At 40.6% G+C, this 16133-nt stretch overlaps 1 protein-coding gene across 1 annotated transcript in view; it reads right to left on the bottom strand.

The window, feature by feature from the left end:
- The window catches only part of SHISAL2A (shisa like 2A), a 61186-nt gene that overhangs the window by 27762 nt on the left and 17291 nt on the right, over positions 1-16133 (bottom strand). Inside the window, exon 2 of the mRNA XM_077278061.1 lies at positions 10757-10896. Coding sequence (XP_077134176.1) covers positions 10757-10896 — 140 coding nt within the window. The remainder of the gene's footprint in view (positions 1-10756; positions 10897-16133) is intronic.

The raw sequence follows: 16133 nt of genomic DNA, 5'->3' as shown, positions 1-16133 counted from the left end.
GTTCCTGTCCCTTTTGGTCCCACCGTGCCTTTGTTGCGGGTGATGCTTGACCGTATAAGTCCTGTTTAATTCGTGGGACTAGATCAGTGAGTTATGGGGTTAATTGTTTGTCTTTTGATTACTCCTTTCCTCCTTCCGGGAGGCTTGCCTGCTATTTAAACCCTGGGTCTCTGACTTCCACTGCCAGTCAATTTAGTTCTGCTACTTGGCTTGTGCTGTAGTCATTGCTTGTGTTGTCTTCCTGATGCCTAGTGTTTTCTGACCTCGGTGTGAAATTTGCCCACCCTCTTGTCTTGGCTCTGACTCTAACTGGCAACCGAAAAACAGCGATTTTGAATTGTTTGGGGGGTTTATGCCTTTTACGGGTGGAATAATTTTAGATTTTATTAGATGGTGCACAAAGATGGTGGCAAAGAAGGTCTATAACTGCCATAGAAACCCGTCAACACCATGGGATCAACCAATTTGAATTTTCTGCTGCTTCTCAGCTCAACTCACATATCTCTTCAGTGATATTGGAGTAGAAGGGCTAGGCTTCACTCCCACACACATCAGCTAGCCTTGAGTACCCTTCACCCCCCCAGCTGGATCCTTGGACCACTTTTGGTAGGTACTAACCACTGCATGCTGGGAACCCACAAAACCTGCCATTTTGGAAATGTTCTGACAAAGTTGACAATTTGGCCTCTGTCAAAATCGCGCAGATCCTTACGCTTGCCCATTTTTCCTGCTTCCAAAGACATCAACTTAAAAAAAACCTTACTTTCTGCCTATTATATCCTTCCCCATGACAGGTGCCATTTTAAGGAAATAATCAACATTTTTCTTGGTTTGGTGCCGGTTGATGGGTTTATATACAGTCAAAAAAATGTATGACAAATTTACAAAGAATGGTGCACTCTTCATTATTAAAACGGCTCTGGGGCACACAAAGAATATGGAGTGAGGTGTTTCTACATTTTACGTGTCCCCCGGCAACATTAATTCTTTTCGTTTGAGACTTGTATACATAAGAGAAAAGGTTTTATTGAACCAGAATGATGAAAGTGGCGAATTCTATAGTTTAATATAAGGGAAGTCTGAAATAATCCTTGCAGCTTTTATTCCCAGTATGAGAATAATAATAGTAGGGTCATGGCGACACAACACCTGCCTTCTTGCTATAATGGCCACTCATCCCTACTGGGTGAAGTAGCCTTGCATTTTTCTCAATGATTGAGAACACAACGGTGAACGACATGTTCCCAGAAACCACTTGACCTCTCCATCATGACCCATGTAACCACGAGGCACAAGTGATGAAGTGGGTAGAGAAGTAACATTTTGTTCAATGATTGGATTACTTGCATTAAGTCGTATTTTTTGCACAACATCATCGATTTTCCTTTTTTAATTTCATCTGTACCAAAATGAAATCTCATCAGGATAAGAGCGACCTGCAAGCTTTGCATCTTTCTCCATCGCATGGAAAAGGTTAATTAATTTTGTTATCCGTCCGGGTTAAATGCACGAAGCCACCAAAATGTGATTTACTGACACGTCTAAAAGTGCTGACGCCGCCATTAAAGAAGGACAATGGTAAAAATAGATAGTTCTCATGTCTAGTTTTTTATTTTATGTGCACATTATACGTTATAACTGATGTTTTCAAAGTGTTTTCCGTGTTATGAGCTGCAGTTTGTCCTCCAGAGCTGCATTTTCTGTTTTAATTTGTGGCTCAGAGTTCCAAGCATAAACATGATTGGCACATTTAAGACATTATTTCAATATTGAGATGCGATTTTTGTGTAGTTTTTTTACTTATTTTAATAAATTTCAGCTTCTCGATTTTTACTTTTGTGCTAATTTTAATCAGCGGTGGTAGAACTAAAACTCAATTTTTTACCCATTTTCTCCATTTTTCATAAACAGCTAACTCCCAGAAAAAAACGTGAGACCTCCTGTATTCCAGAAAATAATTTTCCAGTCTCCTAGGTGCCAACGATAATACCATAAGGGAATCATTTTACAAAGATTCACTCTGGGCCCGATTCATTATTGCATTTGCGACATTTTTATTTTCGTCTAGCTTTTGATGATTTTCACCTTTTTTTCATTTGCGACTTTATTTTAAAGTCTTTTTTATATATGTTCATCTGTTTTATTTATTTATTTTGTTTATATATGTATATATTTGGATCGCCCCAGGCGCAGGGCAATGGGGTACTCGGCACCGGGTCTCTCTGGCTGGGTTCTGGGGATGTCACGGTGACCCGACCCGGTCCGTGGCCCTGCTAAGGGGTGCCCAATTAAAGGAGATGAAAGTTTGTCAAGTGTTTGTGACGCCACCTGTGCTATTCGGTCAGGGTGACCGACGCTGCTTAGGGGTCCGCTGGGGTGATGGAATGGCAGCTAGATGGAATACCTTCCCACAGGTGAAGTATGTCCCCAGGGCTTCCCAGTAGAATAGATGGTAATGGTGTAGGTCGCAGTAAATAACGAGGACACAGGGTTGCAGTCTCTTTACCTTTTACTGAAGACTTCAGCGTCCACAGTCCAGAGTACTGTTCACAGGGCTGGCTGAATCCGGCCGGTCCGAAGGCACATCCAGAGTTCCCTTTGCAGGTGGAAATCAGTAGCCTTCCTACTAGCGCCTGTGTGTTGTAGTACCTCCCTGCTGAGCACCACGGGATAGTCCTCTCAACTGTCGTGTATGTTTCTGATATTCTCTCTCTACGTCCCCCAGATGGTATGGATAGGACGACCCGTATGACGGGGTAGGCCTGGAGTCATTTTATAGGGACCCTAGAGACGCCCCTCTCCCACAATTTGCCTCCGTTGTCTTCATTAGGTTAAAGGTTGGGCAGCCAACTTGGAATTAACTGTCCTGCCGTAGTTCAGAGTAATGCGTAGAGCCAATTACTCCCTCGGTGTTCCGGCCACCGGCTACGCGCCTCAGAAGGAGGCCGCCGATCTTGGGGCAGACCCTCCTCCCGGTGTTATCTCCTTGTGCTGTGATCTCGTTTCTCACTTCTCCACAAAATACTTCGCTTCATGTCCTTTCTTAGGATGCTGCCGCAATGAGGTGCAGGCGCAGCTCCGTAATGTTCTATCTCTCGCTCTGTCTCTGTCAGGATCCCACCCCTGACAGGGACCTCTGTCTGCTGCTCCGATGTTCCTCCTTCTCCCCCTGTCTGCCTGACAGGTCCTCTCTGGGTCGAACCCAGTCAGCTTCTCTCTCTAACTTCCTATCCAACCCCCAGTTTTACCCGAGTGTGAGGAGTGCCCTAATAGATAGAACCTTTTGCTCCCCCTGGTGGCTGGAGTGTGAAGTGTAGTGTGTGACTGTGATACCTGGTCAGGTGAACTCCTTTAGTACCATCAGACGTAACATCACTCCCCCTGGTGGGAGAGCGACATTACTGCAACGACCAGGACTCTGGGGCGCTGCATATTCACCATTTGGGGAAAGGTGTGGGTTTTCCAGATATCTTTGGCTGATTTATCAATTGTGACTTTTGTAACGTTTTTAAGCAAATATACTCCAGTCCCCTCTCCTTCCCCCCAACACCTCACTGAAATGATTTTTTGAACGCTTGGATTTTTTACCCAAATTTTGCTACTTTTTTTAGAACAAAAAAGGCTAAAGACAAAAAATAAAGAACATTTTTGATAATGCACAAAAAAAAACGTATGGCCACTTCGACTACTTAATTAAACAGCTAGGCTTCTTGAAAGGCAATGATGAAAAATCAGAAAAAAAATTGCTTTGTCCTCAAGGCCCAAAATAATGGCATCCTTAAGGGATTAATGTTGTATTGTGTATGCCTTATTGATATAATGTGAATTGCTGCTTTCTAGTATCTTCATTGTTTTGAGACAGCATGACCTTGACCCATCTTGACCCATAACCCGCCATGATAATCAACTAGTCTGGAATTGGCGAGTGAATTTCATTTCATTGCCTTACATGTAAGTGAAAAGGATTAATATGACAAATAATGCATTCCTTACGTAGAAGCCAACCTTGTCTTCACAGCCGTGCCATTGACAACACATAATTATTCCCAAATTGTTCGTAATTGTAGAGGATCCATATCCAAGAAACGGTTCTAATAGGAAGATGATAAAGCACCACGGTGTGTGTCCTTCAGGAAGGTCTATTAGTAACACCTCGTATGGAAGGTTTCTTTAGAAAACGACGGTCACTTCCATGATGGAGTCTGCACGGACATGCGCATCCTAAGTGTAAAAGATCTCACGTAAAGCTTTATTATTATCCCAGGGGATGCATAATTATAAACTCACAAGGAGGTCTCGGGCTTCAACTAGGTCATTAAGAATTTTAGGAGCCATTGTGCCCGGACACGAGACCTAATTAGTCTTATTCCACAAAGGAATACTAATTCTCCTTTTATGATTCATCGCCTTGTTTCTGTAAATTGCATTTATGATAAGAGGGGTAAAGGAGCTTCTAGAAATCCTTCAGAGAAGAGCGGAGATTTGTTATGAATTATTGACCTTGCGCCGTGTCCTCTTATGAAATATGGATGACCTAACTTTTTATGTATATATATATATATATATATATATATATATATATATACCTGTATTGTTATATGTGACTGTATATCTTCAACCTGTTGAAATTAACGCACTTTTAGGACTAGATCTAGATGAGATTTTTCTGCAGATTTTCTTTTCCCTTAAAGTTATATTTCCATCTCAGTTAGGCTAAGTTCAGAAGACCGTAGGAAAAAAAAATCTGATTTTCATTCAAAAAAGAATGGATCGTTTTTCCTCTGATATTGTCATCCATATGGAAATCATTTTTATACATCAGCAATCATTAAAATTTACAAGACTAAATACATCTTCCTATTTTAAAGAGTGCATCCATAAAAATCAGATTCTATACGGTGGCTCTGTATGGGATCCATTATTTCTTTTTGCCCACCTGTAGACTTAAATAGGCAAGTCATATCTGATATACAGAAAAAACTATTGACTGCTGTGATTTTTTTCATATGAATATTCAGTTTTTAAAGATAAAGGGTTATCTGAACACTACAGCCCAATTTAATAATGTTTCTCCTAGTACTGTCCGTGTTATTTCATTTTTTTCTATATTTGTATCTGTGCTCTACTCAAACATTTTCTAATCATGGTGGAGGTTAGACCAGGAGATTAGAGCTGTAACATTACATTTCACACACTTGTTAAAATTCTGCAAACAAAACCCTACTTTTTTCAGACCTCTGCCATTCGAATAGAGCAGGGCTTCACAATATACATTAAATAACCAAAATTGTCAAGTTTGGCCAAAATTAATTTAACGTGAAGACCACCACTTATAGCGGTTAGACAGAAATAACATTAAAATTCAGGTCTGTATTTTCCATAAAAATTCATCCTGGCAGATAACAGATATGTGGTCACCAGATCGAAATCAATACAGAGCAATGAAGTCCTGATTACATTTACCCGTGTAATAGCCAATGCTCTGCGGTCACCGGGTAAGACCGATACACCAAGGACGTTACTTAATGAGGCATTAATGTAAATCTGCTTCTCCCCAGAACTTACATTAAATCACATATCTCCTAATTTCTATCTCCTATGGATTTTCTAAGACATAAACAGCTAACAATTTATAGATTATTATATAATTTATAGATGTGCGGTATAAGGAACAAAAGAAAATCATAATTCCTTTTACCAATTTCCGAAGGGAAAATTGTCCTACTTTATAATTCCAAGGACTCAAAATAGGTCGCTGTTCATGGGACATTAAAAATGTAATTTGTTCTGCTCCTTGTCACATTGGAACACTTTGTCACGGTTCATCTTGACTTCAATGTTAAATTAACGCTTTCTCTCATTAAGGAACTCTCCAACACAGGAAATCTATGGCGGCCGCCCAAATGACCTTGTGTAAACAGCTTATCCACCTAATTGACTTCATTAGACTAATGTACCGAAGCTAAGAATTACCAGCTTTATATTTTATTGCAATTTATTTTTATTTCTTATGGAGGTAATTATTAATCATGTTATTTAGGATTATTATAGAATCAGCAGGTTTGTGTCTGAGTCTGATAGAGATATCCAGTAATATACACTTTGTATATGGTACCTGTGGCAACAATGTGAGTGTCATGTCCCACTTCTTGGGAATCATACAGTATTGTATTGTTGGTCTTACGTAGCAATGCAATAAAGTTTGCCTTTTAGAAGTTTGTCCTCTCTCTCTCCCTGTCTGCTTCCCTAGCTCTGATGTCAGTAACCCCTCCATTCTTCTTCCTTAGTCTCTGTATTGCAGCCATCTTAACCCTGAGTCAGGCGCATCTCTGTCACTCCTGAGTTCAGGAGCAAGTTAGAAAACCACCTATAATATCTAATTTTCTCAATTTCTAGGCTCTAAAAGTAACTTCATAGGGATGCATTAAAAGAGAGTACACATAATCAGATGCAAAAAAACAAACATATAATAACCATAAACGTAATACAACAAAAAAGTCCACAAATTTCACAACTGCCGCCAAACCCTCTTGTTGTAAGAAAACCCTACTTATTTCTACAAAATATTCTAAAATTTTGCATTATTCATCCATAAGACAAGCAAAATAACCCCAGAAAGTACAAACCTTCAAATGTGAGAACCTTCAGGCGCAATGAGTCTGAGAGGCCACGGAGGTCACACCTGCTCTCCGCAAAGACGGCGGTAAAACAGAGTGGGGGGTTTTAAGCAGCACCTAAAGATATTAAGGTACTGGAATTTGTGGGATCCTCTGCTGCTTTGGAGAGGAGGGGGAAACAAAAATGTGTGAGCTGCGCCTGTCAGGACTATTGCGCCTGATGAAGGGTTAAGAAGCTCATGTCTTGCAGTTCTGGTTCAGATTAGTCTTTTTTGCCTACTGTAATTGGGTATAATGACAAGAATTCAGTTTGAAAACAAATATTCCTCTGGAATCTTTATACGTGCCTCTGTAGTCGAGTCAAGCTATCTGATGATATCTCTTCGTGTGAGTACTGGTACGTAGAGACATCCATAAAGACGGAGTATCAAGTGCCCTACTCTCACAGCCTAGTTATGGAGTCAAAATAATGAGATGTATCTATATGTTGGTGGTCACAGACAAGATAACTTTATTTACCCCATTCACATAAGTCATGTAAATGTTTATTTGGTAGAAATTGTATCTGACAAGCTTAAAAGTATTTTTTCAGGACCAATGATTATTATTAGTGATGAGCGAATGTGCTCGGATAAGGCGCTAACCGAGTGTCTTCGACGGGCTCGAATAATATGGTCGAGTCCCTGCCGCTGCATGAATCCCTGCATGTGTCCCGGCTGTCGAACAGCAGGGAGACATGCAACCGCGGGGCCTGGAACATATTATTCGAGCACACCGAAGACACTCGGTTAGCACCCGAGCATGCTCAGATAGCATCTTATCCCAGCATGTTAGCTCATCACATCACTAATTATTATCCAAAACCCTTCTACAGCTGAACCTAAGGATATTTCCAATGCATTTATTGCAGTTAAACTACAACATTCTGTAGCAAAACCAAAGAAATGAGCCAGAGAGTAAGTTGGTATAAGTGTAATGTATAGGAGAACTGTGCTATTTAACAGAGAAAACCCAAGATAAAAGCAAAATGAGCAAATACCCTGCAGGAAATGAATAAACAAAAAAACGTTAATAATACATAACATTAATATTACAGCAGAAACGCAGCCTGATGCTCTTCTCAGCAATTTTATACAGATTTTATAGATTTTTCCTATGAATTGATAGTGAATTATAGGTCCAGGAGGAGAAAGAAGCGTATTTCTCTGATTAGATATTTTACAAAGTTGATTATTTTCATGTGTGCTTTTGATTTATTAAATAAAAATTAAAGGGACCGTTACTCTTTTACTGCTTTTAGAGGGCTTTGTAGGGTCAATAATAGGTGGCATTACTCGATATCATACAGAAACTCCTATAGAGGTATATGAAGTATTTACTGTATTTGTTTAGGTCTTCAATTTCAAATTCATTTTTTACAGTCGTCCGGTGCCCCATACACATTAGACTATTGGCCAAACCCGTCGATAATTGGTGGCTCTTCTTTTGATTAATCAGCATGGCGCAATGTCACATGTGCATCATGCTGCATCAATGACGTCATACCAGGCTAGCTAAACAAACGAGGAGCCACGGATGTCCGCAGGTAAGAGGATATTCTCAAAGCTCATGTCCAGCAGCCACAGATTACTGACGTGGCTGATGGGCCGCCACATGCAAATTGTTGTGCGCTAACTGTAGGTGCAACGTACAGACCTGTAGTTATAATATGTTGTCCTTACATAAAACTGCATATTTAAGGGTTATTCCGGCACCCCATAAGGAAGTGGCTAGTCAAGGCATGACATGGTCAATAGGAGGTCATAGCATGGAAAGCACACCAGGCTAAATACAATGTCCGATTTGGATTTGACCATGCTCATGATTAATCAGATTCCAATGATAAAACTATATAAATGTATAAATGACATAAGGAAGCTGTCCTATCATTAGGCTAGATCATCAATATCTAATCTGAGAGGGTCTGAGTGCCAGAACCCATGACGATTAATTCAACAGAACTGGACAGAGATGCAGTTCCGGGTGTCAAATCCCCCACAAATCAGATATCAATTGCCTATCTTAATGGAAGGTCATCAGTACATCTCACAACCCCCTTTTTTTATAAGTGACAGCTAAAATCAATTATAACACGAAGGTCAACTTAAATGATATTTGGGAATTGGGATCCATATATAGTCCAGCACTTTACACATTATGAATGCCATTAGGCTGAATAGTTTTGTCGTATGTATAGCATCTGGATTTGTGGCTGAGTCATTATCTGCAGAAGTAGTTTGGCATTTACTCTGTTTACACCTGCTTTAGATATTACTCATTTTATGGATTATGCGGCTCTTACACTGTAGTCATACCCTTGTACATTGGTTCTGGCATTAAGACTGGTACAAAATTCAGTACATATACCACCATCTGTTAGTCTTAACTGCGTCTGGCCCTTTACCAACATTTCCAGCCTTACACACACCACCCAAACACCTGTCACTCAACTCATTTTTGCATCATATTAATGTCACATGCACATGGTGCCCAAAATGATGATCTGGCGATTGAGTTCCTTCAGTTGCTATCATGTCTGCAAACTCCTGTGTATTCTGCAACCTGCTTCTACTGCTTCTCGGACCTGCTGTTTAACCCATCGTCAGCTATAAGAATTGCGAACTATTATCTAGAGACTTATCACCTTAAGCTGTAATTATTTGTGCAAACTCCTGTGGGTTCTACAACCTGCTACTACTGCTTCTTGGACCTGTTGTTTAACCCATCATCTGCTGTAAGCATTAGGAACTATTATATAGAGACTTATCACATTAAGCTGTAATTATTTGTGCAAACGCCTGTGGGTTCTACAACCTGCTTCTATTGCTTCTCGGACCTGCTGTTCAACCCTTCGTCAACTATAAGCATTGCGAACTATTATCTAGAGACTTAGCACATTAAGCTGTAATTATTTGTGCAAACTTATGTGGGTTCTGCAACTTGCTTCTACTGCTTCTCAGACCTGCTGTTTAACCCATCGTCAGCTATAAGAATTACGAACTATTATCTAGAGACTTATCACATTAAGATGTAATTATTTGTACAAACTCATGTGGGTTCTACAACCTGCTTTTATTGCTTTTTGGACCTGCTGTTTAACCTATCGTTAGCTATAAGAATTGCAAACTATTATCTAGAGACTTATCACCTTAAGCTGTAATTATTTGTGCAAACCCCTGTGGGTTCTACAGCCTGCTACTACTGCTTCTTGGACCTGCTGTTTAACCCATCATCTGCTGTAAGCATACAAAGTATTATGTAGAGACTTATCACATTTGTCTGCAATTACCAGTGCAACCTGCATGTACTGCTCCACAGACCAGCTGATTAACCCAACATCTATTGTAAGCATTATGAACTGCTATCTAGAGACTATTCACTTTACACTGCAGTCATCTTTTATGGTTTCTACATCCTAGATCTATACTCCTGACTATGCAGCTTACAGTGTGTCATGCTTTGATTGTCTGGCATAGCCCATTGTCCAGGTCTTCTCTGTGCCACACATTATCTGGCAAACCCATCCTGCTGTACCATAAGCCTCCATACATGTGTTCAGCCTGACCTTCGGCTTCATAAATCTAACTCTCCAGGTGAGCCCTAGCAAAATGCTAAGACATACTTTGTAACAAAAAAAAAAAAGTCAACATCAAGTGTAACCACCAACACAGCAGAATAATGTACAGTGGGTAAGTGTCCAGCCCAACAGTATAGACAATAGGGAAAAAAACCTGTCATATTAATGAGAGGTGTTTGATATGGCCCCGACCACACAAATGTAAACCATAACAGGGTAGCTCTTCCTCACCAACTACACCACAGCAAAGTGCAATATTTATTTTTTTAAAGTGCATGTGCCATGAGAAAAAGGATTTATTATATCAGGTTTTTATCATATCTTTAAACACATTTGGTGTACTTTTAGAAATTTTATGCAACTTTTTATATCAAACTAGTCATCATTTTATAGATAGAATGGATCCAAAACTCGGAGATTCATTACAGAGCGATACATCGTTCTGTAGTTCGGTATCCTCTCTGCCATAAAGGATATACACAAGATGGCTCAAAGCCTAGAAATGCAACAACTCTCAGCTCACCTGCCGTTTGTAGGCTCAGCCCAGTATCCAGCTTGTTGTGCGGCTTGTTACTGATGAACAGATAGCAGAGAACGCAAACAGTGATGATAAATGCCAACAGGACCACCGCTGCTATGGATAAGCCCACCAGCGCCCCCACGCTGCAGAAACAAGAGCACAAGCTGAATGCCTACCGGCCTATACAATGAGGTTTAGTAACAATTATATATTCATTTGATAGAATTAGTACAAATATATCTGCTAAACTGAAACATTCCTCCATCATTTATGGCGCATTTAATTATAGTGAAGCCACACAAGGTTTTATGGTTCCTATGTGATTAAATGTAACATTTTTGTTCCACCTTTTGAGCTAAACTTAGAGGCTCAGTTTTATGGCTATCCAAACGAATATAGTGCAACATGATTATATCAATCACTTACAGTTTGGACCAAAGGCATCGTTGCACCAATGGCACAAAATGTGCATTCTCTAAAGCTTCAAGCAAAGGTAGCATTGTCTCTGCAGTATCGGAGGAGCACAGTACTCCGTCCAGTTTCAAAGAAGTGCTTACAAGCTATTTAGCAAAGAGCTTGTAAGCGTGCACGCTTTGCCTAGAGCCCGGCTCCCACTTACCGACCGCAGAGGTGGCCATTAACCTAGACAACAAGCAATAAGATCTATATCTTGTTGAGAATGGAGTTGATTTTTCATAACAAGTTAACTGCACTTTGCAATTTTACCCATTTATGATTATCAAACAACACTCTTAATCATCTGAATCTGCAATGTGAATATACCCCCCAATGACTTACTGTAGCACTCTGTACTTACTGACAGTTTCCACCTGGATAAAAAGGATTTTCTGCTTTAAACGATCACTGTCATTTTAGCAAACGTTGCATAAATCAAGGATACATGCAAATATAAGACAATTTGTAATATATTCTATTATTGACTTTTTCTCTTCCTCTCTGCCTCTTGAACTCATCACTTGCTCTGCAAAAAAAAGGATGAAATCTGTCTCGGTCAAAACAGGATGGGCTTCCAGCTCACCGAAGTTTCGGTTTACAACTGCTCATTGAAGTTCATGTAGAAAAGGGGAAAGGGAAGAGTCTGAAGAGCCGAATAAGAAGAGGTAGAGAAATACAGATGGCTGCAGTTTTGTAGTTAGTGTTTATCTCACCCTAGTGCTGGATTTACAGCTACATTGCTCAGTACTTCTGTATGATGTGCCCTAGGCTGGTGCTGTTTATGAACATGTGCTACATGTATACAGGAAGAAGAGAAATCCCTCATGTATCTGAGTGCTGTGTGGGAGAGAGACATAATAGCAGCTAGTCTTCTTCCATCAGCTCAGGCAACTAAAATTAGAGATAGAGTCTGGTGAGTGGATAACTGATAAAACAAAATACAGTATAAAAAGTCATAGATTAGCCAGAAATAGTATTATCCCTAATGTATACACAAAGCACAGCTAAATCTGAAATGTCACTTGAAACACCAGACATACTTAAGGTTAACTTGGCTCATTTCTGCCTCTCTGCCTTTCCTCTATCGTGGCCATTGCCTGGCTGTCACTTTGCCTCAACTCATACACTCCTCCTTGACCCATATAGCCTTTTGTAAAACCAGTGACTTTTCTATGCTTGTACATGACCTCGATCAAACGCTGCCATGACCAGGCTCTGCTTCCTTCACCTCGGCCAGCTGCCCTCTGTTGTGCTCCACGTTGGGCTTTGCAGGTTGCCCGTCATCTGACATTATCTCCCTAAACCCACACCTGTCTTTTGATTCTGCTAGGCTCACTTTGTGAAGTGGACCCCAGGTCCAGGTGAGTACACGGACCCTGTTCGTTGATGCAGCTGGCAATGGCATGTGGAAAGTGAGGAGATATGGCACACACAGGAGTCTTGGGAGCAGCAGGGTGGATAAGTGAAGATAGCAGGTTAGCATGGTGTGCAAAGGAGGTGGAGAATACCAAACTAAAGTCTACAATCACAATCTGAAGGCACAGGTGTGTGTCCTAATTGGCCTTAAAAGGCCTAAGGAGATGTCACATGCCGGGCAACCTGCAAACCCCAATGTGGAGCACAACAGTGGGCAGCGGACCGAGGTGAAGGAAGTTGAGCCTGAACCCAGGACAGGTGCGTAACACTCATAACAGATCTCTAAATCAATTGATAAACCGCACACTTGAATTATTCCAGACCCCAGAAAGGACTTTACAACAAATACAAACCTTAGACCAGACTGCTAAATAAATTTAGACCCCGAGCCAAACCCCAAAATGACTTGAGACACCATAGCATTCCCTAAGATTAATTCAGTCCCCAAACCAAAGCCTTAAATCAATTTGGATCCTTAAATTAATTCAGATCTCAGATCAGGCTTCTATATGAATTCAGATCCCAGACCAGACCCCAAATAAATTCACACCTCAAACCCGACCATTAAATTTAGGCTCCACAATGCTAAATCGTTCCGAACATTGTCCTTTAGTGAACTCAGAACATAAACGAGACCCCTATATTAACTGAGATGTTAGACAGGACTCCTAAATAAATGTAGATCCCAGACCAGACCCCCTACTTTAATTAAGACCTAGGACCCTTATAATAATTCAGCTCCAGGTATTGCACATGGGGTCCTACAGCTGGCAGGAGCATAGCAGCCACAACTCCCAGACATGAAGAACAGTGAGGAAGGACGTTATTTCTCTGTAAGATAATGCATCTTGTCACACAACGGAGAGTATTACATTTTTTTTATTTAGAGAAGACATATCTAATCAATGACATGACCAAACAGTTTTGATGTCACTGGTCCGTGACAAGGCTTCATCCTGCAAAGCTGATCTGTCAGCCATTCTTCCAGAAAGATAGACCCAGCTTGAAGGAGGATATTGATTATCATTAGTTCTTGTCCATGATTAAAATAATTCAAGCCACTATAAAAGCCGGAGAAGGCCAGCAAAAGGATTTCTTTTAATAATTCCAAAATAATTTCCCTGAACCTTGACACATTACATCATTTTTTATTTCCTTATTTGATCCAAAGAACATACCCCAAGTTTTTTATTGATTGCATACAAAAAATTAAAGGTTAGAAAGCAAACCTTATCTGTTAGCCTTTTTCATTAATTACATATTTGTTTTATGCTTCTTTTATTGACCTTTTTAGAACAGCTTTTTTTATATACATTCTTACTTTTTTCACCTCTATCTTCCATTGCAACAACTTTAGGAGCATTTTTGCCATTGAATTCCTGGCCAAGAATTGTTGTTTATACATCGATTCTTTACTTGTTTTCTTCACTTTTTGTACTATTCACACATCCAATTTAATAATATAATTATATCTCCACATACCCAATCTCCATAAATTTCTCTCATTATTCCCAAGATATTTAACAAAAATAATTTGATATTTTGAAGCTCTTTTTAAAGCAATGATGTTTTAATTTATTAGGCGTAAAATACAATTTGTGTGTAATAAAAATTGTGCTGTTTTATGATGCCCTTTCTTTAGAAAATTTTTGCACTTCTATAAACACTCATACAAAAATCTAGATCCTATCTGAACAATTAATTTTCCAATTTAACACTATTAAACTTTTTTTTATTAATGCCTAGCTTTAAAATTATTGTGCCATACATTTTAGATACTGCTTTCTTCTTCCCTTTCATCATAAAAATATTCAAAGGCGTCTCTGCTTCTCTCCACCCAAGGAAGAGAAGGTCTGGCCTGATTTTATAGCAAGAGGAAATGACCAGGTCAGGAATAGCTGTGAGATGGAGCTGCAAGTTTCTAACCAACATAGGAAGGGTCGTTAATCTCTTCAGCACCAAAGGAAACCAAATCCATTTAATATGGGACACAAGCACACAGGCTAAATGGAAGATCTGTGATTCACAATACGTAGTGAATAGTGATCTTCTAACACCAGATATCCCTAGAGGATGTGACCCACTCATGACAACCTCTCTTTTCCTTGTGTATTGATCAGCACTTTTTAATTGGAGATATCTGTAATATGTTACCTGTATGTGAGTCGCCCGCCAGGGCCTGGGGTACTCGGTACCGGGTCCGGTCGCAATTAAAGGGGTGGTCATGGTGGCAGCGACCCGGTCCGTGGCCCTAGGCACCCAAGTAAAAGGGAAAGGCCTTTTAAGGGAGTTGGAATAAAGTTTGTGTTCGTGACGCCACTTTTGGTTCTCGGTCAGAGGGGACCGACGCTAAAAGGGGTCCTCTGGGGCGATGTTACTGCAGCAAAGATGGTGACGCTTCCTCCTGGTATGTTTGGCGGGGATGGTAATGTTGGCAAATAAATGGAGGACACAGGGTTTGAGTCTTTACCTGGTTTACTGATGTTGTAGTCAGCCTCAGTCCAGGGTACAAGCAACAGGTGTCGATGGAGTCCAGGCAGCCTGAAGACAAGAGGCAATCCCTTTGCCAGGTCAGTTTGGGAGCCTTCCACTTTGAACTGATTGCTGTCCCTTGCTGCCTGTAGTGTCCTGACAAGGTCCTCAGTGACTCTCTGTCCTAGGACAGTCCCTGCATGGTAGGCCACTTGAGCCATTCTCTTGGGGTCTCTGTACACGGTGACTCCAGGCTCTAATTGTTGCTGTACCTCAGGTTTTATGTGGGCAGGTTACTTTCAGCTTCCTGCCCTCCGGTTCTGCTGTGGGACTTCTGGTTCCACACAGCCTCGGGCTCCCAGTGCCCAGTTTCTGCGCTCTGCTTAGAGGGGCCCAGTAACAGCCCTCCTCTAGCTCTTAGGTCCTTCTGTGCTCCTCCACTGTCTGCTACCAACTGTCTAACTCTTCCTCCAGACCAGGATGTATCTAGGGAAGTTCCCCTTAATCCGGGTTTAGAGCTCCCCCTTCTGGCATGGAGTCAGAAAGTGTTGCATGTAAGATTACCTGCCAAAGGTATCCCTCCTGTCTCCAGGCATGGCATTACCCTCCCCGAGAGGAAGGCAATACCACTGTGGTACCTGAACTCCTGGGGTGCCACATATGTCATATTCCTTTATTAGATCATTCATAGATTTCAATTTTCTATTCCCATAAAACTGATATATAAAAAATAGACCTTTAGTTCCCCAGTAATTAAAGGATTATTCCCCTTAAAAAAAACAACTTAGGGTAATAATAATAATCTTTATTTTTATAGCGCCAACATATTCCGCAGCGCTTTACAGTTTAACAGTTTCAAACACAACAGTCATAAGTAACAACGTTAACAATACAATAATTAAAGCAAAATAAGACAACCCTGCTCGTGAGAGCTTACAATCTATAATGAGGTGAGGGAGATACAAAGTACAGGTGTGTATTTACAATGATGGTCCAGCCATCTTCAGGGGGTGGGGGATAGATGGAAGTAGTGAAT

The sequence above is a fragment of the Ranitomeya variabilis genome, chromosome 8, assembly GCF_051348905.1.
Source record: "Ranitomeya variabilis isolate aRanVar5 chromosome 8, aRanVar5.hap1, whole genome shotgun sequence".
Taxonomy (NCBI): Eukaryota; Metazoa; Chordata; class Amphibia; order Anura; family Dendrobatidae; genus Ranitomeya; species Ranitomeya variabilis.
This window is presented reverse-complemented; position numbering and strand designations above follow the sequence as displayed.